This window comes from Cygnus atratus, chromosome 9 (assembly GCF_013377495.2).
Source record: "Cygnus atratus isolate AKBS03 ecotype Queensland, Australia chromosome 9, CAtr_DNAZoo_HiC_assembly, whole genome shotgun sequence".
Lineage (NCBI taxonomy): Eukaryota > Metazoa > Chordata > Aves > Anseriformes > Anatidae > Cygnus > Cygnus atratus.
In genome coordinates, this window is record NC_066370.1 from 2,754,236 (window position 1) to 2,780,381 (window position 26,146).

The 26,146-nt window shown below is 34.7% G+C and overlaps 1 protein-coding gene across 1 annotated transcript in view; it reads left to right on the forward strand.

Moving 5' to 3' along the window:
* The window catches only part of DNER (delta/notch like EGF repeat containing), a 121,163-nt gene that overhangs the window by 40,659 nt on the left and 54,358 nt on the right, over positions 1-26,146 (forward strand). Inside the window, exons 2-4 of the mRNA XM_050712537.1 lie at positions 4,982-5,278; positions 16,039-16,133; positions 18,604-18,770. Coding sequence (XP_050568494.1) covers positions 4,982-5,278; positions 16,039-16,133; positions 18,604-18,770 — 559 coding nt within the window. The remainder of the gene's footprint in view (positions 1-4,981; positions 5,279-16,038; positions 16,134-18,603; positions 18,771-26,146) is intronic.

The window sequence follows — 26,146 nt, forward strand, 5'->3', positions numbered from 1 at the left end:
TTTTTCTATTTCAATTTATCCTGTTTTCTTGTCTTCCATTTCCTAGCTTGCATTAACGATTATTGTGTGATAGAATGGGATTTAAAACTTCAATGGACTGAAGGTTTGAATAAGATTAAATTTAAATAATAGTTTGAAGATAAGCCATTTTTTCAAAGAGATTGCATTTCTAGATAATCTTTATTGTCATTGCTATATAGAAGATTTAAGTCTGTTTCATTTTTTTTCATAAATTGCTGCATATGCAAATATGGTATGATATTTCAGATGTGCATATAAGAATAAAACAGTTGCAAGATTTTTTCTGCTTACTGTATTAGAAACAAATTGATAATATCTTAAGAGTGTAGGTTTTAATTATTTTCTTGCTAAAGTATTCAGAATTTGGTGGCTTTTAATGTACAGTGCATAGATTGAAGTTGATGCATTCAATCCTTTTTCCGGGCTGGTGGTACAGGGTGGATCTTCCCATGGTCTATTCCTGTAGAGCAGTTGTCTACTTTTGTATCAGGGCATTTCTTCAGCAATGTAGGTGCCAGTTTCTTCTACAGATTTAAATTTCTCTTAAGATCTGTTTTTAGCTGAACACATGAAGATGAACACATTTAGTCTAAATCACAACCAGCTCAAGTCAATTTACATATTTGAAAACCACAACTTTCATCCTTTGTGTAGAAAAAACATCTCAGGGATCCAGAGCCAGTGGCTTTTGGCCTCTGTTGGCTTTTAATATCTGAAGACCATTTTGGAGGTTTTGAGTGCTGCTGAACACAAATGTAAAATGCCAGCGTTTGACATTGTTGTGGCAGCTTGGCTTTGTTAGCAGATTAGAAGTCAGTACATGATTTTAAACAATTAGCTGAATACCTAATCTGAGTACTGGATTTACTCTTTTTTTTTTTTTTTTCCCCACGTTTCTTTCCATATTTTACCAAAGCTAAGTTAGAAGTTGGTATATAAGGTCATCCGTGATTGTAGGAAATGGTGATAAAAAACTAAATTTTGGTTCAGTTTTTATTAACGTATCTAAGAGGAGACTTGCAAGAGGGAGACAGGTTTTGCGTAGTGTTTAGCAGCTCATTTTAGCCTTCTCTTTAGGTTTATCATTTTATTTTTCGAAGCTCTCCCGAGGATCCTTTCTGACCATGTCCAGGTAGAACAAGTGCAACCACCCTGGGGAGACACTGAATGAGCATTAAATGACAAATTGGTGTCACCATAAAGAGTACTGGTGAAAAGATCTTGCAGATATACATCTTGCTGTATTTTATCTGAAACTAAAACCTTAGGACACAATTGGACTGACTGGCAAACAATCCATGTTTGTGAATGTGATTCTTAAACAAGCCTCGTTTTTGTACAGTACCTGTGTTAATATTCTATCCGCCTTTGGAAAAAGAACTGCAATATCAAGGTCACCTTGATATGTATCAATCTTAGGATTTTATTAGAAGAATACTCTAAAAATTACATCTGTTCAGGTATATGAGATAGCAATTACATGAGCATACATATTATGATTTTTAATTCAGCTTTGTCAGCTAGCTACTGCAATGCTGACTGTACCTATTTAGTTAATGCGTATATTATGAAAACAGACTATTAAACAGAGAAATTAGGACAAAACCAACAAGAGACTTACATACAAAATATACTTTCTCTACAAAGATTATAGAAATTCTACATCTTAAAGAACATCTGGATTTTTTGGTAGTCATTATATTACATTCTTGTTTAATCAGTAGCTATGTTGATACCTGTTACCTGTGTCCTCCTTTTCTCTGTGCAGTGATATTTCAAAATACTGTGAACTTCACAAGGAATGCCTAAAAAAAAAAAAATGATCAAGGAAGTTTTTTACTCTTTTTCTGTGGACTTGAAAAGTTCTTTGAAGTTTTAGCCCTGAAATTTTGCTACCTTTTTGTTCTGCTGTAGGCGTGTTGTCCACTGTGTCCTGTTGCTTCTCAGAGTCCTCCATAACCATTGCTGCCACCTACGACAGGGCCATAGAAAGTCCCTAACCAACACTGACTAATCAGTTTTGTTTCCTCATCTCTTTGTAACCACCAATCAAAATGAACTTTATTTGGTTTAACAGAGAATCTACATGCAAAATGGACATTTGTTCATTTTGATAAGCTTCCTGAAAGGAAAAAGAGCTTTAGAATTGATAGTAGCTAAAAAAGGGGGAAAGGTATCTTAAAAACTCTTATGAAGTACTTCATAAAACTCGATTCTGAGAAAGCACGTAGTGAAGTTCTCCACCTACGCTCACCTATTTTAATTCTTTGTACAAACCAAGCAGTCTTAACTGTATTCACTGTGGTGTGTGGGGAATGTTAGTGGCAGCTCCCAAGGCCGGTGGTGTTCGGTGTGTGGCACAGGCAGCAAGGAGCAGTGCTTGTTAGCAAGTACATCTCTTCCTGCTCAGTGCTTGGCCAAGCTCAAAAACATTTACAGCAAGGAACATCCATCACAGCACAATTTTGATTATTTTGCTTGTAAAGTGAATGGATATATTGAGTTGAGAGGAAAAAAGTTCCCTTTGTGACTGTTTGAAAATGTTTTTTGCTTTTGTGTTCCTAGGGTTTGGCAGTAATAATGTTAACATTTCACGTGTGACAAAAACAATTAAATTTCCTCAGAGCAGAATGAATGCTGATTCATTAATCAAAATGAGTTAAGGTGAATTTGGATTAATTGTGAAAGAATGAGTAAAGAGCTTATCTAACAATAGGAGAGCTGCATGTCTTTGAAACTCAGATCTAGTCCAAGCCACCAGAACATGAAGAACTGTTGCAAACAATAGTTGAACTGGGCTTTGTTCACACTTGAACAATTTTTATCTTCAACAATCTAAAAGGAAAAGAAAATTGGCACAAAAAATTCTGCTATTTGGAAATGAAAGCAAGCTTAAAATATAGTTAAACTATAGAACAAACTGGGTTTTGTCCCTTGCCCTTGTCCTTGTCCCTTCATGATTTCGCTGAGAAGTGGTCTAGAAAGTGGTCTCTGATAACATAGATATTCTGTTGATTTGAAGGATGTAGAGACTTTAAGGAGATAAGCCAACCTGACCACAAAAGTCAATGCTTCTTTGATTCTTGATATATCAAGTATATATAAACTCAATATACAGTTGGGTTTTAAAAATGAAGAAGTCGGAATTTGTGCCTGATGTCTGATATATCATTTAATATGTATGAGATGTGTCCCCATGCAAAGCAAATAACATTCAGAGCTATAACCGAATGACAAGATAAACAAGCATACTGTATATTTTGGGCTGTATTGCATGGCCTCTAACTCTCCTGCATTAGTCAGTGCAAAATCTAACATTCATGATTAACTGTTTCCAAAATTAACTTTTATAATAATGTTTCCTCTGTTTTCTGGCTAAAAATATTACAGAGGCCGGAGTATACAAAAATTCTAGTCAAAGAAGTTCCAACCAAGGTCAATATTAGCACTGTTTCAGATATGTGTAAAAAGTGTAACATTAGGATTTGTTACCCCTGATACCAGGCCTTTGAACTGGTGGGAAGGTAAAGTTCCTAGTGTAGATTCAATACCTGTTTTTATCTCTGAGGATCCTGAAGCTAAGGACTTTAAGTGCCTGTTATGTTTTGCTATAAGTAAAGTTATTCCAGGTCATTTCTAGAGGGATGGCAATTTTCACATTAAGGATATATAAAGCTTATGCAATTCCTATTTATTATTAAATAATTGTTAAAACTATCATAACTGTGGTGCTTTAGAGAAACATATTAAGAAGCAGCATTGCTTATGCAGGGAAGGACTGAAATACTGTACAGGAAAGAACTAGGTAACTAATAGTACTGGAACACTTGCATGAAATTTGCATGTAAAGACTGAGAAAATGTCTGTTTCCAGTGATGGACTGATTATCATTTAATGTGAGGACAAACCAAAGGAACTGCCCGGCTGTATTGGTTGCTCAAGTGGTGGCAGTGAGTCAGCAGTGTGATGTAGCTCTGACTAAGTCAAAAATTTCTTAGGTAGTGTCAGGAAGCTATCTGCAGGACAGACAGAAGTGTTGATGCATTGGAAAGGCAGTGCTAGGCCTCGGAGTGCAAGTTGTGAGAACGGCCCCCTTAATGCAGGGCTTGTCCTGCACCGGGAGATTGAGCAAGCCTGGCTTGTTTAGTCTATCAGGTGAAACTTGAGATGAGTTTGTAAGCATATTCTGTAAATATCTTGTGGATGTGAACACTGGTGTGGAAGAGGGAAGAGACATTTCACCTAGAAGTCAATGATGATGTAAGAAACTGAGTTCAAGCTAGCTGATAGATAAGGCAGAAATCAGAGGAAAGCAGGTGAGCATAGGACAGGATTTTTCTCACATCACTGAGCTCCCATTCTATTCTATTACAAATGCTGTGTTAAAAATAAGCATTGTTTTTTTCCCCTAATCACTCGTATTAGGAAGTTTTCAGCACCAGAATGAGTAAGATTCTGAAGCGGCTGTCCTCTAAATGAAGTGCAGGCGAAAGACCCAGCTGTTATAAAACAGAATTTATGTCCATAAACACGGTTGCATGATGAGGTAAACTCTGACAACACACAGCTACATCCTGAGCTGGTGACCTCTGTGAGGTCAATGTCCCATTCCTACTTCTGTTACTGCCTTAAATTTCTAGATTTTTGTTCTTTTCCCTAGACAGGTTACTCTGAAGATTGTTTTGAAAATTACTGGTTATGAGCAGTGGCCGTGCTCCTACTTCATGTTCATCGCTTTGCTTGCAATATTCTGAGAGCAGTGGTGAATCTAGATTAATTTATATTTTTTAATCCTTTAAATTTACTTTCTTTAAGATGTATCAAAGATGAGCTTTGTTCATAAATACGTTTAGAAGATAAATACAGAAGGGGAAAAGAATCTTGTTTTATGGTATTTGTGAAGCACACACACATCCTTTATATGCAGTAATTGACCCATATGATGTTTTTTTCCCTGCAGTTCGTTTCAGACCCTTGTGCCAGCAACCCCTGTCACCATGGCAACTGCAGCACTAGCAGTGATGGCTACCTCTGCATCTGCAGTGAAGGCTATGAAGGAACAAATTGTGAGCACTCGTTTCACAGCCTTCCGGTCTCTGAGCCGACGGAGCCATCGTCACCAAGACAAAGCAGGCCAGTCTCATCCACACTGGAACCCGACATCGTTCTTCCGCACTCAAGAGCAACGGTGACGTTACCAACGTGGCAGCCGAAAGCAGGACAGAAAGTTGTAGATCTGAAATGGGATGAAATAGAGGTGAGAATATTCTGTTTAAGTAAAAATGCACAGAAAGGAACTTCTAAGTGTTATCATTGTTGGGTTGTCATTTGTGCATGACGTCATGGATGTCTACATGAGAGGGCTGAAGATACAGTCTCTGCCTTGAGTTAATTTGCTGGTAAAATTAAACACACAAAAAATGTTATTTATTAATGGTAATGGGCTTTTAATCTTGGCCTTTTTAAGATGCATTTTATTAGATAATTCTTCAAAATCAGATTTTTATTTTACTTGTTTATCTTTTTATTCCAGTTATTCATATGACCCCATATCTCCAATTATCATACGAATTTAGGGAAATCGGAAGGTTAAAACAATACCTTTGACAAATACATATATATATTATAATCCCATGGTGTCTTGAAAACTGTCCCTGTTCTGTTAAGAAAACATAGCTACTTGAGGATTAAAAATGACAGTCAGCCAATATATCCCACATCACACAACTGCAGAGATCTAATGGTGGTGAAGGAATAACTGAAAATTTTAAAAATTTGTTGTACCTCTTAGTAAAACCATAATCTTACAATATTTAGCAAAACTACAACTAGAAAGCACAGAACATACAATACTTAAGAAATGATCTGTACTTTCTACTGTTTTTGTGCACTCTTTGTTTTAAGAGCAGTTTTTCGATGTCTTACATAGACTCTAGTATCTGCTGAAGTAAAACAAAATCCCAAACTTACCCAGTTACTGTTTAATATTTGTCTTTACATGTGCAAATCATGTATAGGTGGGAAGTATGTTTGTTCACCAACTTAACTGAGAAGAATGAATTATTTATCTCTTGATACCTTTTCCATGTGTATATTGAATTCATTCTGTCACATGACCATTCTCCTCCCTGCTGCTTTCAAGTCTGTCACTGCAAGGATGGTTTAGAACTGCGTTGCTGTTCTCTTACTTGAAGATGTGAGGCCAGTGCTAGTGCATATGTTGTTCCTACAGCAGTTGGTACCGGAAGTCTCCAAGCTGATCTGGAGATCACCTGTAATAATACTACATATGTGCAAAATGCATCCCAAAGAACAGTCTCTGCCATAGATATGAACATATGTTTTGGGGCAGTGGGGGTGGGGGGAAGTTTGTTTGTGAAGAAATATTTTAATTTCAGTAGACAAAGAATTAAAACCCTTGTGACATCTTTTTCTTAATGAAGAACGCATTGTAGAAGAAAGTAATTTCATTTGTGTTTATTCAGGATTAAATAAGTGAAATGTCAGCTGTATCTGTTTCTAACGTTTCATGAATTATGATACTTCCGAGGTGTATTAACACTACCTAATGAAAAAGTGAACAAGTTTGAGTTTAATTCCTGAAAATGTTAAATTTTTCATTATTCTTTGCTAGTCCAAACAAATTTATTCCTGTGTCTCCTTTAATATTTATTTAAATCAGCTTTTGAAAATAAAATCAACCTGCGTAAAATATATATTGGATATGTTATGACTCTCAGATTAGATTTGAGGTACAAGTAGTTATAGGGCTGTATCACATTTCGGTGAGAGTTTGGGTCGGCAATGTCTGGAGAACAGAGCTTTATTTCTTGAAATGCCCTTACTCATATCCATTATTTTACAGTAGAATATATGTCAGGTACTGTGGATGGATTTTGGAGAGAAAGCACTGAAGCAGAAACAAATACTGATCTGCTTTTATTAGTTAGTTTAAATGCAGTGTCATCTCTGCATGGGTGCTTTGTATGTCCTGATAAATTAAGGGCAAGCCATTCCCTGTGCCTGTCTTGCCTCATGTGTCTTCCTCAGTCTGTGGTCTGGTATTGTATAAGTAACATTTCTGCCTGGTTTGTGTTTTCAGATAGATTCACTAAGCATTTCAGCCAAACACATAGTTCACAAGTAGGTATTTTAATAGCTGAAATTCATCCTTCTGCATGTCTTCTCTTACCTTCAATTCTTAAAATTGAATTTATCAATCACATTAGTAAGTCTAATATGGAGATTAGTTGTTATACTATTAGAAATTACTTGCCCTGATATGTTTTTAATTCATTGTGATAGGTCTTGTATTTTTTTCAGTCTTTCTCGTGTAACATAGTGATCTTATGTTCTTTGCAATTCACAGTAAGAGAGAGATACCTCTGTGGAAGAAAAACATTCCAGTTGCTAATTCAAGACATTTTCTCTGATCTATATTAAACCAAAGGGAGAACTGATATGCCTGAGAGTCTATATTCCAAAGCCTCTTCGGAGGAGGCTTCAAGAGTAAAGGGTTAAGCGTTAAGCAGGAAAATACTACCTTTCCTAGTAGCTTTAAAAGCTTTGCAAAGCTTGATCCTTTCTTGCCCTCTCTTAAAAGAAGAAGAAGAAAAAAAGTAACTGTAGGTTTTGTATTGCAAAAATCTACTCCTTTGATCTTCCTTGAGATTAAGAGGCCACAAAGGTGGCTTTTGTTTTTTGGTCTTCCAAGCCAGCCTGTTTTTGACCTTTATCTGTACTGATGCCACAAGTGAGCCAACGTTCTTCAAACTCTATTGTCTGTCTGTCTGCACAGAGAGAAATTTTGCCAGAATCTCTCCAAACGAAAGCGCTCTCAATCCTGCAAGGATGAATTTTCCATGGTAGGTGTCTCAGGAAGGACTCCTGAGAGAAGTATATCTTCTAAGAAAGGCATGACATATGGTTAGAGTTGGAAAGTTTTCTTCATTCCTTAGATACTAGGATTATAGTTTTCAGTGCATACTTGACCAAGCTTTCTCAATAAGGCCTGAAGGAGTAAACAACATACAGAAGTCTTTGGATACAGTTTAATTTTCTAACAGAGCTCTAGCTATAACAAATTAATCTTTCCTTCTTATGCAAATTTAGGCCTAAAACTACAAACCATTAAGAGAAAAAAAAATCATCTGTTGTTTTCTTTAATAGAACAGGGATTTATCTTTGTACTCAGATGCTGAAAGAGATCTTTTTTTCCCACTTCAGGCAACTAAATTGTTCCACTTGCAAGAGAGATACAAATAGCAGCCCAAATTTCTCCAGTCCAATGATCTTTCAGGTTACAATGTAGAAAAGATAGATATTAGCCAATAATAGAAGGAAAAAAAAAGTGTTTTTTTTCTTTCTTTTTTTTCCATTAATACTGATCAAATAATAGATTCAACAAAGGCTGCAGTGTAAAAATCAACTGTACGAATAGCAGTATCCTACTCCCATATATTACTTTTCCTTAATAGTGCTCAATTTTTTTTTGAAGGAAATCAGCAGTATTATTCACATTTTACAGATGGAGACACTGAAGCAAAGAGCAGTAAAGTGATTTGCCAGGTGCGCAGCCAGGAATTAGAATGCTAAGCATGTGAGTCCTAGTCTAACATTCATTTATACTGCAATACTACTGCTCAGATTCTAGGATTTGGAACTAGTGATTAGGGGCTACAGTAAATGTATAATTCCCCCTGTAATGGGGACAGCATTTGTTTTACATGCATTTTCAGTCAGTAAACTGTATACCTTTTAAAGAAGTGTGGCTGGGCCACGTGGAAGCTCCTGAAAGAGGGTGCTCCTGCTCTTCAGCAACTGAATATGCTTAAGGAATAATTGTGCTTGAAACAGAGACTTTTGTCTCTGTTTCACTCAATCTTTGAGTGCTTTCTGTGTTGCTAAATGTCTGTCCGTCTGTCCGTCCTTCCTTCCTCCCTCCCTCTGAAGTGCACTGTGGGTAGAGGAGGGGAGATCCATTTGAGGTTGTTAAATACATAGAAACTCCATCCTTAGAAATGACAATTTAGGAAAACCTTTGGCTTGCAAATGGGTGAAGGCTAGCAGAAACACGCTAGCCCTTTTCTTATCCAATTTTCTTGGCATTCCTTCTTATAACTGCTATTGGAGTCAAAGTATTGGAGTATGTAGACTTTTGGTTTGACTTTGGACAGCTGTTCTTATACCTGTGTGTAAGATTTGTTCCAGAAGTCTGTATTATTTTTCTTATACCTTTAGAAAAAGTTATCTTAGAAACAAAGGAGACTGACAGAAACAAAGATTTCATTAGAATAGTCTTAACTTTCTTAATAATCTGTAATTTCATCAAATTTTTCCTCTACGATATATGTGTATGGAACTTTTTACACAAATGCCATTCTAATAGATGACTTGGTATATACATTGCTTTATAAGTGATACCCTTAAAAATTATTAAAAAACAAAAAACAAAACAAACAAACCCAACAACTCCAAAACATCTGTAAAAGCGTAGTATCCTCAAACAAAACTGAAGAGAAGCTCACAGAATTAATATTTTAATATACTCCATTGCTGAAAGAAGTTTAATGGATGGTCATAAATACTAGCTTTCCTAACATCAAAACCCTCCTATCCCCTTTCAGGACAAAACTACCATACAGAAAATTATTGAGAGTCTAATTGACAAGATATTGAAGCCCTGCCAGTTTGGATCTATATTGATGGGTGGGGGGCTCAGGACTTTTTTTTTTTTTGATAGTATGATGCTGTCTTTAAGAAGTATCTGGATTCTTAGCCACTCTTTCAGGAATCACTTCGAAGTTTTGGAGAGTCTGAGTGAAAAAACACCTGAAAGTTTTACTACCTTTCATTGCTTTGATGTAAAAGCACATGGAGTAGAAGTATCTCTGGCTGACCTGACAGACTTTGGTGAAGTTTACTTCCTAGCTTTTACTCCAATGACCTGAGCTTGTAGTCTTCATGTAAAGATTTGACGGTGTGGAGTTTTTGCTTTAAGAGCTTGTTTTCACAGTGCTTACCTCTATTATTCAGAACAGCTCCATATGCTCTGGCATAAGAAATGACCATTACGTGTTCAAGGAAATAATATTGATTGAATGATTTACTGTAAGATTTTATGAAGGTGGCATTCATTTTGGTGTCCAGCTTGAGACAAGAAGGCATCTGACTAATATGATTACCCAGGCAATTTATCTGAGAAACTGTCATTGTTTAAGATAACCTACTATGCTTGCTGAAGCATCTACTGCTTCACGTAATATTGACATTAATAACCTTTGTCAGTAATACAAAGGTTTAGTAATGTTATCTAGAAGATTGCTGCGCATCAGAATCTTCTGTTACTGCATCTTCTTGGCAATGTGATTGCTGACTCTACAAAGTAGCTTTAGCTCAGATGAGCAAAGAAACACAAACTGTGACAGAATTTACTGGGTAGATATGTAGACTTCCTTCTGTTAAATTTCAGTGCTACAATAACTGGCAAGTCTTCTTCATTTGATACTGTTTTTGGATGCAGTCTGTCAGCCTTCCCTTGGTGCTCTTCAGGGAGGCACTACTCCTACTCTAAACACTTCTGCTTTTCTCTCCCACTGGTGAGATATGTTAGAAGGAAGCCTTTATTTTCTTTCTGTTCTGGTTTTCTTTCAAGCATCATCCCATATGAGACTCTTGAGGGTAGAGGCAAATACATTTGTGTGGGGTTTAAGCTGTATAACACTAGCTTTCTGGAAGCAGTAGTTTTTTCATGCTGAAGGACAAGGGAACTGCTTTTCTTTTATAATTTTGTTCTGAATGAGGTTTCTGTGCCAGAAATGATCCTGGCTTATTGCTTGGCATCTTGTCTAAAATAAGATAGTAATTGATCCCTCTCTTCTCATTTTATTATGTTGGCTTTTCCTACATCTCTTTTCCTTTTTAATTTTCTGCAGACAGCAGTTCAAGATCTTGTAGTCAGTATCTAACCTGTTTAAGTTCTCTACAGTACTTTTTCCCTTGCACAAATGACAGCTGACAGACGTTATATTTCTCAGAAAATAAAAGATATTTCTTGTCACCCTTTGAGATTTGGAAAAGAAGAAATCCTGCAGGCTTTATCCTGATGAAAAAGTAGTTATATGTTTAGAAGAGGCAAACATGGAAGTTATGAAACTTTATTGAATTAAAAGTTAATATGCAATCCCTTGGAAAAAGATTTGAAAGAGTATTTGCAAGAACACTCTTCATAATGCATTCATCATGACTATTTCTGTGCTACTGAAGAAAGGAAAGGTTGTCTTTCTTAATGACCACATACAATTTTCATGGGAGATCACCCTAGCACAGTCTTGTTTTTCTCGAAGAACTAATTTTCATACTTTCTTTATTAACATGATGTCTTTTCAAATATGCTTAAGCATATGTTTTAAATTTTTAAGCCTAGAGCATTTTTTTTCCTTGTAAGTACTACTTTTTTCTTGACAATTTTCTTGAAGATAAGTTTATATACATCTCTTTTATTTAGTTCAAGAAGAATGCGTGGGAACGATGTGTTCATTCATGTATTCTGTTTAATTCCAAACCAATTTGCCCAACTTCACTTTGGCTGCAAGGCTGTGCAGGTTTCTTTCTTGCCCCATTAGGAGTAATAGCTGGAGAATGGTTTTTGAGACAGAAAGATAAGTGAATAACCAAAGAGAACTTTCAGAGCTAACAGAGGAGGAAAGTGCCACTTCACATTGCGCAAGTGTTTGCACGTGTCTATAAGTTTTTTTTGTGTAACCCTTGGGAATGTTTTCAAAATGAAGCACTCGTTTTATATGCTGGAGTGGGGTTTTGTGAAAGCTGGGATATCACTGAAGTTACAATGACAATTTACAGGAAAGAGTTAGTAGACAGTTGGCTCATGAAGAGAATTTTTATTCACAGAATCACAGCATAGGTGAGGTTGGAAGAGAACTCTGAAGACCACCTAGTCCAACTCCCTTGCTCAAAGCAGGGTCAACCAGAGCAGGTTGCTCAGAACTGTGTTCAGTCAAGTCTTGAATACCTCCAAGCATAGGGAGTCTTCAAAATTCCTGGTCAAAATGTTCTATGACTGGAAATATTCATTACTATTCAGAAATATTCATCAATATCTTATTAACAGGGTATTGTGAAACTGCTAAGGCTAATGTGTTTTGGTCATTACTTTTAAGTTTGAGGACAGTGTGGTGTGTTTTGCAGGAGGTAAAAGCTTTCTGCAGTCCTTTAAACTTGTAGAGTTGAGATACAGAAGGAATGTGAACATTTATCGCTGTAGCAGAATGACTGTGTTTTTGCATTGTTCAGGATTAGCATACCAGTGGTGATAAGGCTTTGTAAAATTGCAAATGTTGGTGTGGTCAGCTTTCCAAGAAACATGCTATGAAATTTCATTTACAACAAATATCTTCAGAGAACTATTATCAGTAGTGAAAGACTGTGCATATGTATGCTTGCATAAATGTAGTCTTAGAATCTCTATGTTACTTTTTTTAGCCTCGTCAAGTTAAAGATCAGTACAGTTAATCTACCAAAGTAATAAAAGGACCAATGTAAAAATATTCCCTTGGGGTCTCTGTCTGTGTTCCAGGACATGTTGATTTATGTGTATATATGGAGGTTGGTATGTGAGTATCTCCACAATTCACGTTATTTATTTTTTTAGAAAAGGTATAATATGGAAGAGCAGAGTCTGTTGATCTCTTCCTGGGTAGTGCAGCTGATTTCCTTTTCAATCTCATCCATGCCAGTACTATGGACTGATAAGGTAATCACCTAGTCAAGTCACTGCTGTCTTTTTAATGTCCAGGGAGATGCTGTAGTAATAGATGTTCTTCTGGAGACTTCTCTCTTGCTTTCTCAAACGACGCTCTTCTTTTACTCATGTAAAGACTCAAAATGTTAATACTATTAAAACTGTTGAAACAGAAATGTAGTTTTTGTATATTATGTTCTTTTCAAAAACAAAACAAAAATACAAAAACATGATTAAGATACAAACTTATGGAATATATGTATATAAAGAGGAATATTATATTTCCTCTCAGAAATTTGGTATTCAAAAAGTCTAAACTGTAAGTAATATATTAAAGAGCATAAGCTCTGTGCTGATGTAGGAGCTTATCTTTGTAAGCAGCTCCTAACCATACCTCAGGCTCTGGCAGGTGCATGAAGATTTTGTTTTCTTCGGTGACTATTTTTAAAACAGCTGCATCATTTGTGTTGTATCTGTAAGTCTCTTCCCCAAGGAGCTTCCTTGCTGGCTTAATGGATCTGTACTACTGGATGCAGCAGGGGAGTTTTGGAAGAGTTTGATCTCATTGAAGGCATATGTGGTTTTTGTTTTGTTTTGTTTTGTTTTTTGGTTTTTGAAAATTTATTTTTAAATGATTAAGTGGTCTGTTTGTGTTTTTGACTATAACCATCTCACTTTAAAATTTTGAAGAGTGGTTAGAATAGGAAGTCAGAATTTATCACATGCTCTTTATTCTACCTTCTCAAAATTCTTTCACTCTATTTTCCAGTAAGTTCTGTTTTAGGTCTCCAGTCGTTCTTTCTTTTTTCTTTCTTCTTTTTTTTTTTTTTTTTTGAATGAGACCCACCACAGATTGTTTTAATCTTTTTGGTGTCTTTTATTATTGTAATATATTTGTCTTCTTTGCTCTTATTCTTCAGTCTTTCAGTTTTGCAGGCTGTTCTGTTAAGACAGGAGAGACATGCTTAAAAATCTTTATACAAATTTCCCACAGATACGAAAAAAACTCTGTGTAATTTATTTGCTAATTCAGGTGTCAAAACCATCATTTTTGTCTCCATAGTATTTGTCTGAAATAGAGTACTGCTGGCACCATTTTTTTTTGACCTTATGAGTGCTGCTGTTTCTTCCTTTTTTTTTTTTTTTTTTTCTGATCCAAGTACCATTTTAGTAGTAGAAAAAAGTCAAATTTCAGCTGTTGTAAAATTTTGTCATTTAGCATCCTACTGGTTTAGATAATTATTTTTTCAGATTCATAACACATGACATCAGAGCCAATTACAAATGCTGTTTCTACTTGGAGAAGGACATCAAACATTACAGGTATTCCTAGCAGAGGAGTCAAACCCCTGTATTTTGCTTTTTGCTCTTCTGGTTACCAATGAAATATTTTCTACTTGTGCTTTTTATGCTGAATAATCCTTAATTCTGATTGCTTTACAAACCATATTTTTTCCCCATTTTCACAAGGTTAACTCAGCTCTCGTTATGAAGCCAATTTTTTCAGTTCTTGCTTTATTATTGTTGTTGTTGTTATTATTATTATAGTTTCAAAGATAGATCTACCCTTTACTTTACAAACTTCTAATATAGAATAGTAAAGTAAATGAAGAGCTTAAATTACTTTTTTTCTTCCTTGTATTCCAAGCTAAAAGATGCATGAAAATGTGAAACTGTATAAATATTCTAATGAGTATATTTTTAGATATATTATGAGACTGTGTAAGAATAAAGATGTTGATTTCTTTTCTTTTCTTTGTTCCAGTAGGCATTAGATTCTCAAAGAAAATGAAAGTATAAATGTTGGCAAATTTAAGAGGAAGAGTGTTAGCCAAACTCCTTTTTGTTTCATCATGCTTTGAATGTTAGCTCCATAATTTTTACTTCCAGGATTCAGAAATTTTAATGGGTATATAACCCTTTAAAATTATTATTATTTTTTTAAGGAAAGAATAAAATTGCATCTCATTTTATTTTCATAAAGTATATGTATTCGTATTATATACACAAGAGAATGAAGCAATGAAGAAATAAGTCAAGTAATCTCTATATTTTGGGGAGATGTGAATATTGAGCATTTTTCCTGCCTGAATCAAAATCAACTAAGTCCCCTAAAAATGGTTACTTCCTTCATATTCTGGACTTCTATTTTTCATGTTTTCACAGGTGTTCCACAGTAACATTTAAAATATGAATTTGAATTTTAAATAGAATTACAAATTAGATTCTGGCTTTTTTGTTAGTGGATGATTAATTCATGAAAGTGTGTCAGGTATCAGTTTCCACTTCTCCAATAAGGCTAATGTAAAAAGGTTGCACACACATTCCAGGATAATTAAAAAATAGCATGGCAAAACCTGCTTAATAATTTTATGGCGAGATTGACTGATTTTTTTGTTTTTTCAATATAGTGTGTTATTTCATAGCTGACGAAGATACTGGAGAACTACTTAATAGAAATAGAAAGAGCCAATTATATAAAATATTACTTATTTGAAATAAAGGTGTAATTGGAAATGGTGGTGGTTTTCAAACTGCCTTTATGAAATTACTATTCCACAAGATGTGGAGGTTTCTGTGATTTTTCAGTGTTGTATGCCATCCTGCATGGTGTCCTGATCCAGTTCATGCAGTAGCTGATTTCCATGCCTACTAGTTGCTGGAGACTTGGCAAATAAGCCCCTTCACTCTTAATTGTACTAACTGTTTTTCTCCATCTGAAAGCTCAATTTATTGAAGCAACTGGTACTTGGAAAGAATATTATCAGGTTTTGTCAGAGCAAGTGGGAAAATATTTTTAAAAGTAACCAGTCTGAAAAAACAAACAAAAAAATCAACCCACAAACATTTCAATATAGTAGAAAGACAGTATCAGTATCTGCTGTTATAAATCTTCCAGAATCTCCTATATTAATGATGCAACATTTTTTGGATGTGGCAAATGTTAGAGCTTTATTTAATGTTTCAAATGACTAGAAGCCCATTCATCTTTTTCTAAGTATGTGATCACTGTTAAAGGAAGATACCTTTAGAAGTCCACAGTTGTGTGCAGGAAGGTTTTGTTAGAATTAAAAATTAAAAGGTTACTTAGATTAATTTTCAGATTGTTTGTTTCTAATGTCAGTATTTTGGTGAATGATTTTGTCCATCCTGAAAAGATAGTTGCTGTATTATTGGTGCTTTTTTATTATTTAAAAATTTTTTTGGGGGGGTCAGATTTTGTGTTTAGTGTTAAATAAAGCTATTTTTATTTTCAGATAACCCCAGATATGGCTTGTGGAAATGCCAGTTCCAATACCTCTGCTGGAGGCCGGCTTGTCTCCTTTGAAGTTCCACAGAATACATCAATAAAGTAAGAATATTTGTCCTATGTGATGGAATATAAAAATGCTTTTATTTTAATTTACCTCGCTATTTTACTTTTTTGGATACACAGGTTTGTCAAATGGTCTAAAGTATATGAAAGATCTTCAGACAGCCTTCAGGCATCTAGCAGTGCCACAAAAGCTCTTTGCTTGATATAACTTTTCCCACATATTTAATGTTTCAGGAGATGCAAGCATGTAAACTGTCTCTGGGCCATCAGAATGTGTTAGGAATTAGGGCAGACATGCTGAAGATGTCACTTTGGAGAAGATGTAATGTTTCCTTTCTCCTTCATGCAGTGAACACTTTTTTTCTTTAATCCCAAAATGCATTTCCTTATGGAAAGTGATTATCAATAATTATATAAATACACTTATTTATGCATTTTTATTTATATTTAATTTCTGGAATATTGCTTTGGGTGTCATCAGTCAACCATGAAATCTTTGATGTGAATGTCCTACAAATAACATTTTTCAAAAATCTGAATTTATTTTGTTAATCACTTAAAATTCATGCTTTTTTCAATAAAATGCTTGGTTTGTAACTTTTAATTAACAGAACCTGACTTCCTAGAAAGATCTGATTCTGTCAGCTGGTACGAAGCATTTCCTATTTTATTTCAAATAAAAATCTGCCAACATAGTTCTCTGGCTCACAGTTTTACTGCAATTTTAGACTTAGATTTTCCCAAAATAGCCTACTTTTCTCATACTGTCATCTTATCTTTCAGAATGCCAGCTTTCAGTTAAAAAAGGCCATGCTTACAGGAAAAAACAAACTGCTGCGAGCAGACAAGCTGCAGACAGTTTGGAGCAGTAACTGTAAACGTGGGAGCTGTCCTGTGCTTCCCACGGGACTTTGAATCATTCTCATTCATGAGCATTTAAGCCTAAGTAAGGAAGAGACCTGTGAGTGTGGATGCTGTAGCTGACTAGCATCTGTAAGCAAATGAGATTTATTATTATTATTTTTTTAATAGGAATAAACTGAAGTTTGTAGATTCTATAACTGTATTTAAGACCCATGATGGAATGACCCCATTTTAAAAAGGTTTGCAGAGTATACAGGGTTGGTTTTGGTCATTTTTTATACAATGTACTTTCAGTAGTGTTTTATTTTGTCAGTTAATCTGGACAGATTGATGAAGGTTGATATCTATCTTCATTACATTGTATTTCCTTTGTTAAAGACCTAAGTAGGACCTCTGGTTCAAAGGCTGCATATGGTAAGGAAAATAATTAGAGATCAGTGATTTTCTTTTCTTCTGATTGACATGTGTGACTAAAGGTGAAACTAGTTGCTGTCATGTTCACATTAGCAGATATTGTTACTGAAAATGAGACAGTCATCTCTGATGGGTGTAGTGATGGGGTTTCTTTTTAAAATGGACCCAAAATACCGTCAATAAATGACTTACATAGCCTAGTTGCAACATTTCCTCAACTCATGACAAATATAATTGGAAGACTTTACATTTCTTGTTTTGAACTCAAATAATAATAATAAAAAAAAAAAAAGAGAGAGACCACCCTGTGTTCTCAGTAGGATTTAAACAATTTCATTATAGGAAAATGTGCAACAGAATTTCATCTCCTGGTATTTGGAGTCTTCTTTTTTGGCAAGAGAGAATTAGCAGTTTTCAGCAGTGCGATGGTGTTGTGATTGAACTTTTACAGGATTGTTCAAACTCATTTGTGATTTATCAGATGAAATTAGTGCAAATGTTTGGGAACTTGCCAGAAATATTACAGATTTTTATTTTGTCTTTATGAGGTTAGTGGAAGAAAGTATCCTGAGAGGGAAGCAACACTAACATAGATACAGTGCTCCCTAGTGGAGCCAACAGTATATATGCAGTTGTAGATGCTTATCCAACCTGTCAATATTTAGGAAGGCACCACTGACTCAGTGACCTTGGGAGCATTACACAACTCATTTGATTTGCAAGAATAAATGGTTCCGAACCTTTGATTTGGTATATCAAACAAATGAGTGTTTCTACCAGGATCTATCTCCCTGTGTTGAATGAACATTGAATGCTCTTCAGTAGGCAAGAGGGCTGGATGTATTTCAGCTGAAGAAAATGATAGTGTTGTAGTTGTAGAATGGAGGTACTATTCAAAAGCCATAATTTCAGCCAGTGAAAAAGGCTGCTTTACTATTATGTACTGTTTTTATATAAAACACTTACTGGACGCTAAGATGGTGTCCTTCAAATACTAGAAATTGAGACTCTCTACGATTAAATCTGCTTTTATGTATACTGTTATACAAATCTTACTGCCGAAGCATTTATTTATTTTATGGACATGATGAAGGCCTTCAGGCCTTTTCCTGGTTCCAAATTTGCTAAATTTAAGTTCTTTTTCTCTGATGATAAGCTTTTGTTTGATGTACTTGCTGATAACACCAATTTCCCTCACTGTAAATACTCTTATCATTTATTTTCTTAGAATAAGGCAAGATGCTACTGCTTCTCTTATCCTGCTGTGGAAGGTGACAACCACTGGGTTTAAGCAGTGTTCGCTTATTGATGGCAGAAGTGTCACTCTCCTCCAGGCACTGGGTGGACTTGTTCTTTCTGAAGAAATGCTTGCATTAGGGAACAACTACTTTATTGGTGAGTAACAAACTGACTTTTTATCACTTCTAAGTGATGGTCAGTAGTTTACCCAACATTTAGAGAAACAAAGAGATAATTCTCCTAATTTAAGTGTTGCTGAAAAATCCAGACTTGATAGCATGGCCATGTTTTAGACATTGTTTCATTCAAAGCAGACAAAGGTACACTAATTCCTTAACAAGTGGCTCTATTCAGTTGAAATCTAGATGATGAAAGATATTGTATATGCTCTTTTATAATAAACTCTAAAATTTTTCATAAATGATAAAGCAAAAAACTCCAACTATTCAAGGTGTACAAGGTGTTCAAGCTTAAGCCTGTACACAGTAAAAAAATATAATGGGAGGTCTGATCTTCTGACAGCATTTATTTCCACCATTTTTAGTCATCAAGTTTTGCCTTTGTAAATATGAAACTTTAGATATACTGCATGTTTCGTTGGGCAATTAAATGTGAAGTATCTTTGTAGAAGGGGTAGAATGAAAATAGGCTGATACGTTATTTTTAAGTGTATGGGAAATAATATTGATTTAAATGCGTCCTTTGTGCTAGACATAATAGACTTAATTAAATTGAGCTTTCTGGGTATATTGTTTGTCGTACCAATGACATGAAACCAAAGACATTGCAGTAACAGTATTTATTGTAATCTTCTTGAAATGCTGTCTATCTTTAAATGAAGCATAAGCTGCCACAAATTGGTATTCAGCAACTTGTCATGCTAATAAATGTGAAATAAAATGCATTCTGATGCAGAAGTATTGGGCTAAATTCTGTGTGTGTGTCTAATACAGAGAGAAACCCAAATGCAGAAGTACTGCCATGTTCTCTCATTTATGAGTTGTCACTTAGCACAGATGTTGCTTGAGGGTTGTTAGTGTAATCATTTATTAACCATCAGCAGTGGTTTCTTTAACAATATCTATTTCCTGCAAATAATATTCTAGTTCCTTATGTTTTCATTATCCTTTATTTCTTTCCAAGACATTTAATTTTAGCTTTTTTTTTTTTCCTTTTTTTCCTTTTATTCTAGTTTTGATATTTTTTTTATCAGAGTTAAAAGTGCCTTCTTCAGGGATAAATTTTTGCGTTAGCTTTGGGGTAGTTAATGTTTAGTAAAAATAAATAAAAGCTTGCCTGACATAGAATATTTGTAACTTTCCTGCGCTCAGAGGGACATGTAGCTAAATGTACATTTTATTTAATATGCTCCCAGATAGAGGGCCTAAGCTGCTCTGTGAAGGTTCCACAGGCCTATATAGCATAGGCTATTGATTTAGATACCTACAAAGAATATTGTCTTACTCTGTCATATAGTTTGCCTTGTCCTAGTTGCCCTTCTGTAGGTATCCTTCTGTCCTGGGGGTTTTTGCAGTTGAATAGTTTACTGTATGCTAGTTAACATGAGCTGAAAACACACCTTTTCCTTAATGAATATAAAATCAAGTTTAGTTCATAAGCAGGACCATTAGTACAATTTTTATCTGATGCAGTACAAGTTTTCTGAGGCATCTTATTTTACTTTCACCTACTTTCTGGTATTTCTTTGGTCTCAATTTCCTGGTACTGAAATTCTTTGTAGATTTTTTTCCAGTCATTGTAGTGCAATTTGATTTATGTAAAGAACGTGAATCATAAATGCGTATGCAGGAACAGCAGGGAGACTCCAATAATACAGTGATACATTCATGAATGGGAGCATCTGAGTGCTTAGTGAAGATAAGTGCAGATACAGTGCATTTGAATTTTTATAAATCTTACTTAAATTTATTTTATCAAATGGATAGATTACCCATAGTGCTTTTGATAGAAAATGAATATGAAATATTTTGTCTGCATATCTTTTAGTTCTGAGAAGTCATGCCTCTATTCTGTGAGATAATCAAGTAGTGAGATAACTCATCGGTTTTCTGGACTAGATTATTTTATGTGGCCTTAGTTTAGTTATAGGTCTTCCCAGAATTAACTTGTTTTAATAAAACACTTGAACAGAAAAAGAGTGAAATGCTAAAGTGATAAGGAAACTGAAATATTCATTTGTTAGTTTAAAAGTGTTCGTGACCTATCACCATTTATTGTAAGAAAGAGAAAACAAAGCGTTCCTATAGATTTTCTTCTTATTCATATAGAAATATTCTGCTTGCTTTCCATCGCTAATTCTCATCCAATAAATTGTATGTCTTGGGTGTATAGCTTATAAACAAACTTAGTCAATTGGTGTAAAAAATGCTTAATTTTATCTGAACTCCTCTGAAATCCATAATTCAGGTAAGGTTTACATAATTAATCTAAGTTAAAATGGATGCTTTTATAAAACAAACAAACGCAGAACAACAGTACTCTAGCATGTGTTTTTACTGATGATTCTTAAGACAGAACAATTGCAAGGTCACGAGGTGCTGTGGGATGCTGTAAGGAGAGCAATGCTTTACTCCTGGGACCATGCCAACCAATATATTTACCTTATATACTTAAAAAAAAAAAAAAATTCCTTCCCTTTTCAAAGGATTTTTAAAGGGATTCTTGTCTTATTTGGCAAATTCTGTGCAATGCAACTTTGTTTGACCTTTAAAAAAATTCTTATTAGGACCGTAAAAGAAAAAAAGAGGAAGATCTGAGAGAGTAATGCAACTTTTTTTGTCTTTTGATCTACAGCTTATCTGAGTCACTTCTGAGTGTGTTGCCTCCAAGTTTGTTACTCAGCATGGTAACTTTAATTACCTCCTACAAATCTTTCTGAATAAGATGGTTATGTCAAAGATTGTGGGAAATATTGTGGGAAATATTAATTGGTTTGTGTGTTACCTTGTGGCAACTAATTAAAAAAAACAACATTCATTTAAAGAAGCTTTGACAAGATTGAAAAGAATGAGAAGCTGCAAATAATGTATGGATTTGTTGATTGTGTGACCTAGGACACAATCTTTACAGACTGGAAATAATCTTATCTCTGAGACACAGAAATAGAGTACTTGATCATAGCATTGCTTGTCTTGGAGACAGTCGAAATGCCTGTACTGTGAGGTGGAAGGGCTTGAGGGAAGGAGAAGAGTTTAAGCACAATTAAACCAAAAACTTTGGTCTGTTTTCCATGATGTGATTTATAAAATGGCTGCTGCAGCTGAACAGACTTTGGCAGGGCAGGAAAGGACCTATGATGCTAAGAGTGTGCAGTATGATTATGTTGTTAAATTCCAACACTTGTCCCCATTAATATGAGCCCCAGCAGATGGGAAAGGATACTGAGCTGAATGAAGCCCATGCTTTCTCACTCTGCCTGCTTTGCGTAGAGTACTTATTAATGCATTCCTGGCCACAAATTGGGCAGTCTTCTAAAATAATGCATTAAGTTTTATTAGAAAGTTTACTTATCAGCCAGTGGAAAAAAAAAAAAGCCCAATGTGGTTCAGGTTGTGAAGTGAAAAAGACCCTGAGAATACTGATTCACTCAGTAGGTTAAGTGGGTTAGGTGGAGGATGAAGCATAGAGTACATCCGAAGGTGCCAATGGCATTTAAAACCACACTACTGCTAGACAAAAGTAATCTGTAGTAAAGGCCAGGTGAACTGTCAATCTCTACCCAGCTGTTTGCAAGAAAAATGCTTCACTTGATGCCATGAAAATTTAAAAAGTTTTGTCCCCAGATTCAGGACTTAAAAAAAAAAAAAAAAAAAAAAGTGTGTTATTGAAGGCATTTTGTATTCTCTGAATAGCACCCAAAATAACTATTGTGTAAAGTGGAGTGCTAGGGGTGTGGATATCAAGATTTGGAAAAGAGATAGCTGGGAAGTGAATGAGAAGGTAGAATTCATTTTTAAATAAGAGATGGTGACAAAGGGATCAAAATTTAAACATATTAACTCATGGAAAGTCTGCCTTTTACATCAGTGAAGTTACAGCTTCACACTATTTGTCCCAGTATTCTTTGAAGTTAATGAGTTATTATTTGTAAGCTATTTGTCATGTTTATAAAATGTATCAACCATATTTCTTTTAATTCAGAATCTTTGTATCAACATTTGTACTATAATATATGAAAATGACTAATCGCAAAACCAAGTCTTGTTACAGTCGCATACTTATTCTTTATTGCAATGTATCACAAAAAATGAAAATCAGATCAAAGGCATTTTACAAGTCTGAAAAAATGAGATAAGAGTGCCCTGATGCACTGTCAGTCTGTGCATGAGTCTTTCAGACTGAAGTTATCCTGAATATTATTAGGTTACAGCCAGGGTTCTCCATAGTTGAAAGTGCTGCTTGCTATATGTTTGTCGGGGGTCTAATACACCTAAAATTATGCACTTCTCTCTTTCAGGGAATAATATACTGCATCTGGGAAAAAGTACAGGAACGTGTATATCTTTTTCTATTCAAGTTTGTTGCAAGTGCATAAGATTTACTAAATTGATTAAATAATATCTCTTGAGAAAATAATGCAGTAATGATTTCCTTTCAAAAATATAAAAAAGCCTTGTTAATGGATGATGAAGGATATTTTCAGCTTTTATAGCAACTCTATTGTAATATTCTATAATTTGTTGCATGCATCTTATTTATCCAAATGTGCAATCACCCTCTAATTGAAAACTAGAACATTTATTCTGGAAATACGGTCTGCTATCCAAATGGTCGAAAAGCAAAACCAACTCCCCAAAAGCATTAAATTCTTTATTCTTTTAAGGCTGAGATATTTAGAAGTTTTATAGAAACTGTATACCATCTATTACATATCTTAGTCTGTTAATTTACTCTGGCAATAAATTCACATAATTGTTCACTACATGAACAACTCTGTCCTTCATGACTAAAGATACTTCGTCTCACATCCACAGGTGTCAGCTGTCATTTTGCATTTTCTAATTTATCTTGTAGTCCAGTACAGGTAAACCTGTATTGGTATACATTTAGCAAATGTATGATTTGCTATTGAGTTTTGCATTAGGAAATTATATTTAATGCTAGTTATATGATACTTAACGGTCCTATTCTACTAATAATCAAAACCATCATTGCTAATATTTTTTGGTGAATTTGGGTATTAAAATTACATATGTGATAATCACTTAAGTTTTAAGAAGTATTTATTTTGAGGTTTTGGGCATAGGGTAGAACAGGGAGTTGGCAGTGCTGACTCTGTGCAGCAACAGTGTCCTTCCTTTCTCCCTCCCCAAACCAAAAAAAAAGCAATTATTATTTCACTAGTAAAATATTTTCTATGCTTTCAGGTCTTCAGTATGCTTATTATGATATTAACAGTGTTGACAAAATGTGCTCCTCATCAGGTCTATGATAAAATGGTTAAAAGACTGCTTTTCTGCCTTGATGTGCCTACTGCTGAAGATACAGTGATGGGACGTTTCAGAAAAATAGCAAAGCAATGGCAGATTGGTGGGTGTTAATGTTTAGCCTCCATTTCCCCGTAATTAATACACTAGAAAAGTTTGTATATCTATATCTATCTATAATTGTTTAAAGAGAGAAAAGAAAGCGTGTAAATAGCTTGAAATTATTTGCTTTGCAATTTTTGCTCTATGTAGCATTTCCATGGTGCAGCATAAAAACAGCATTCATGTCATATTGCTACATCAGCTTTTAGTTTGTCTGTTTATAAAATGAGGAAGAAATTAATAAGCAAAATTGCTATTTGTCTGTTAAGACATTGCAGATAATAAGGAAGAAAGTTTAACATGTAATATGCATGAAAACAACGTATTTTTATATGAACAGCAAGTAGATTCTCCAGCAAAATCTTTAAATTATGTTTGTTTTAAACTGCTATTTTCACTGCAGCAAAGAAATCTGATGTAGACCTGATGTAGATCTGTAATCTGTTTTCCTGCAAGATGCCAAGTCTTTTTGAAACTACAATTTAACTAGTTTACACTGTAACTACAAAGTGTTTGAAAAGTGGTCACTGCACAAACTCACTTGAAAGTGGATGCCATAGCATCTTTATGGTGTGATGAAAACCAGTGATGATTTTCAAATGCTGGCATCAATAAGGCAGCTTGCTTGAATCACTTTTTAAAGTCTTTCTTAGAAAGGAAAATTAATGCTTGGATCCTCAACAGAAGTGGTCTGGTGCATTTGTAAAAGAGTGGGATCCATATGTATATATGTACAGAGATGTTTTGCTATCTGAAATGCTGTCCTGCCTCTCTAATCAAGCAATGTCCTGTCTTTAATATTTTTACACTGAGCAGTAGGGCATCTCTCTTTTTACATTTCAATTATTTGCTCTTTTGATGCACTTTAGTTAATTTCATGAATCTCCTTGCAACATCTCATCATACATTAACAAATGGTCACCACTAATACAGACTGCAGGGATATGAATAGCCAAAATGAAAGTTAATGTACAAAATACTTTATTAAAATAAAGACTCTAGAGAGATATTTTGAAAAAAAAAGTCTTTATTTTTTTTTCTCGTCTTTTTATCTATTTTTATAGATTCAGATTAGGATGCGAATTTTACCTCTGTCTTTTAGATGGTAAGTTTTGTGTAGTATATGTTTAAAACATGCATTTTTTTTCCACCAGAAGAGAACGATTTGGTGCATGTTGAAATTGTATTTGCTTAAGCAAAACTGAAATAGGACAAATTTATTTTGTAATAGGAACGTGTGAAATGAATTCACTGAAAACTACGTAGTCAAGTTACTGAGCTTCTTTGACTGTTTAGTTACTTTAGTGCAAGTCAGCATTACTAGTGGGGAAATTTGAAAACAACTACTGCAATTAATGGGATTTTCATTTTCATGTGTGCAATTTGCCTATAATGGCCCTACTGTAGGCTGTATTGAGTATTGTCCTTAGCTGTGAACATTTCCCTGGGGTTCTGGGCATAAGAGCTAACCTCACGGAAAATGGCCTTTTGATAAACAATAGCAGCAGCAGCAGTGTGAGCAGCATAAACAGTTCAATGAAATGTTGATTTCAATGACTTTTTCAAAGGATGGCCTTATACCTTATACGGTAAGAAGTTAAGCATCTAGCTAAAAAAAAAAAAATCCGAAAAATGCTGTTATGCTATACAAGAAAGGGTATTTTAAAAAGTATATCAAAAATCAATATCCTGTACCTGCCCTTCATGATTGAGTTATACGCGCCTTGTCTAAACATACGCAGACGTAAACATATGGCTATTCACTTTTTTTTGGTAGATCGTTTTAAGCTAACATCTAAATAACTTTTACTCTTTAGTCTTCTTTAATTAATTAGTAAATTTTTTGGTATTAATTTTTATCCACTGATGCTTTTACCAAATAATGGTGGGAAATATTTCTTCTAGTCTATATCTGGAGGTTTATATGCTCAAATTGGTAATGCTTGGCAAAATACCTTCAATTTTCTTGTTGTTGTTGAAGAT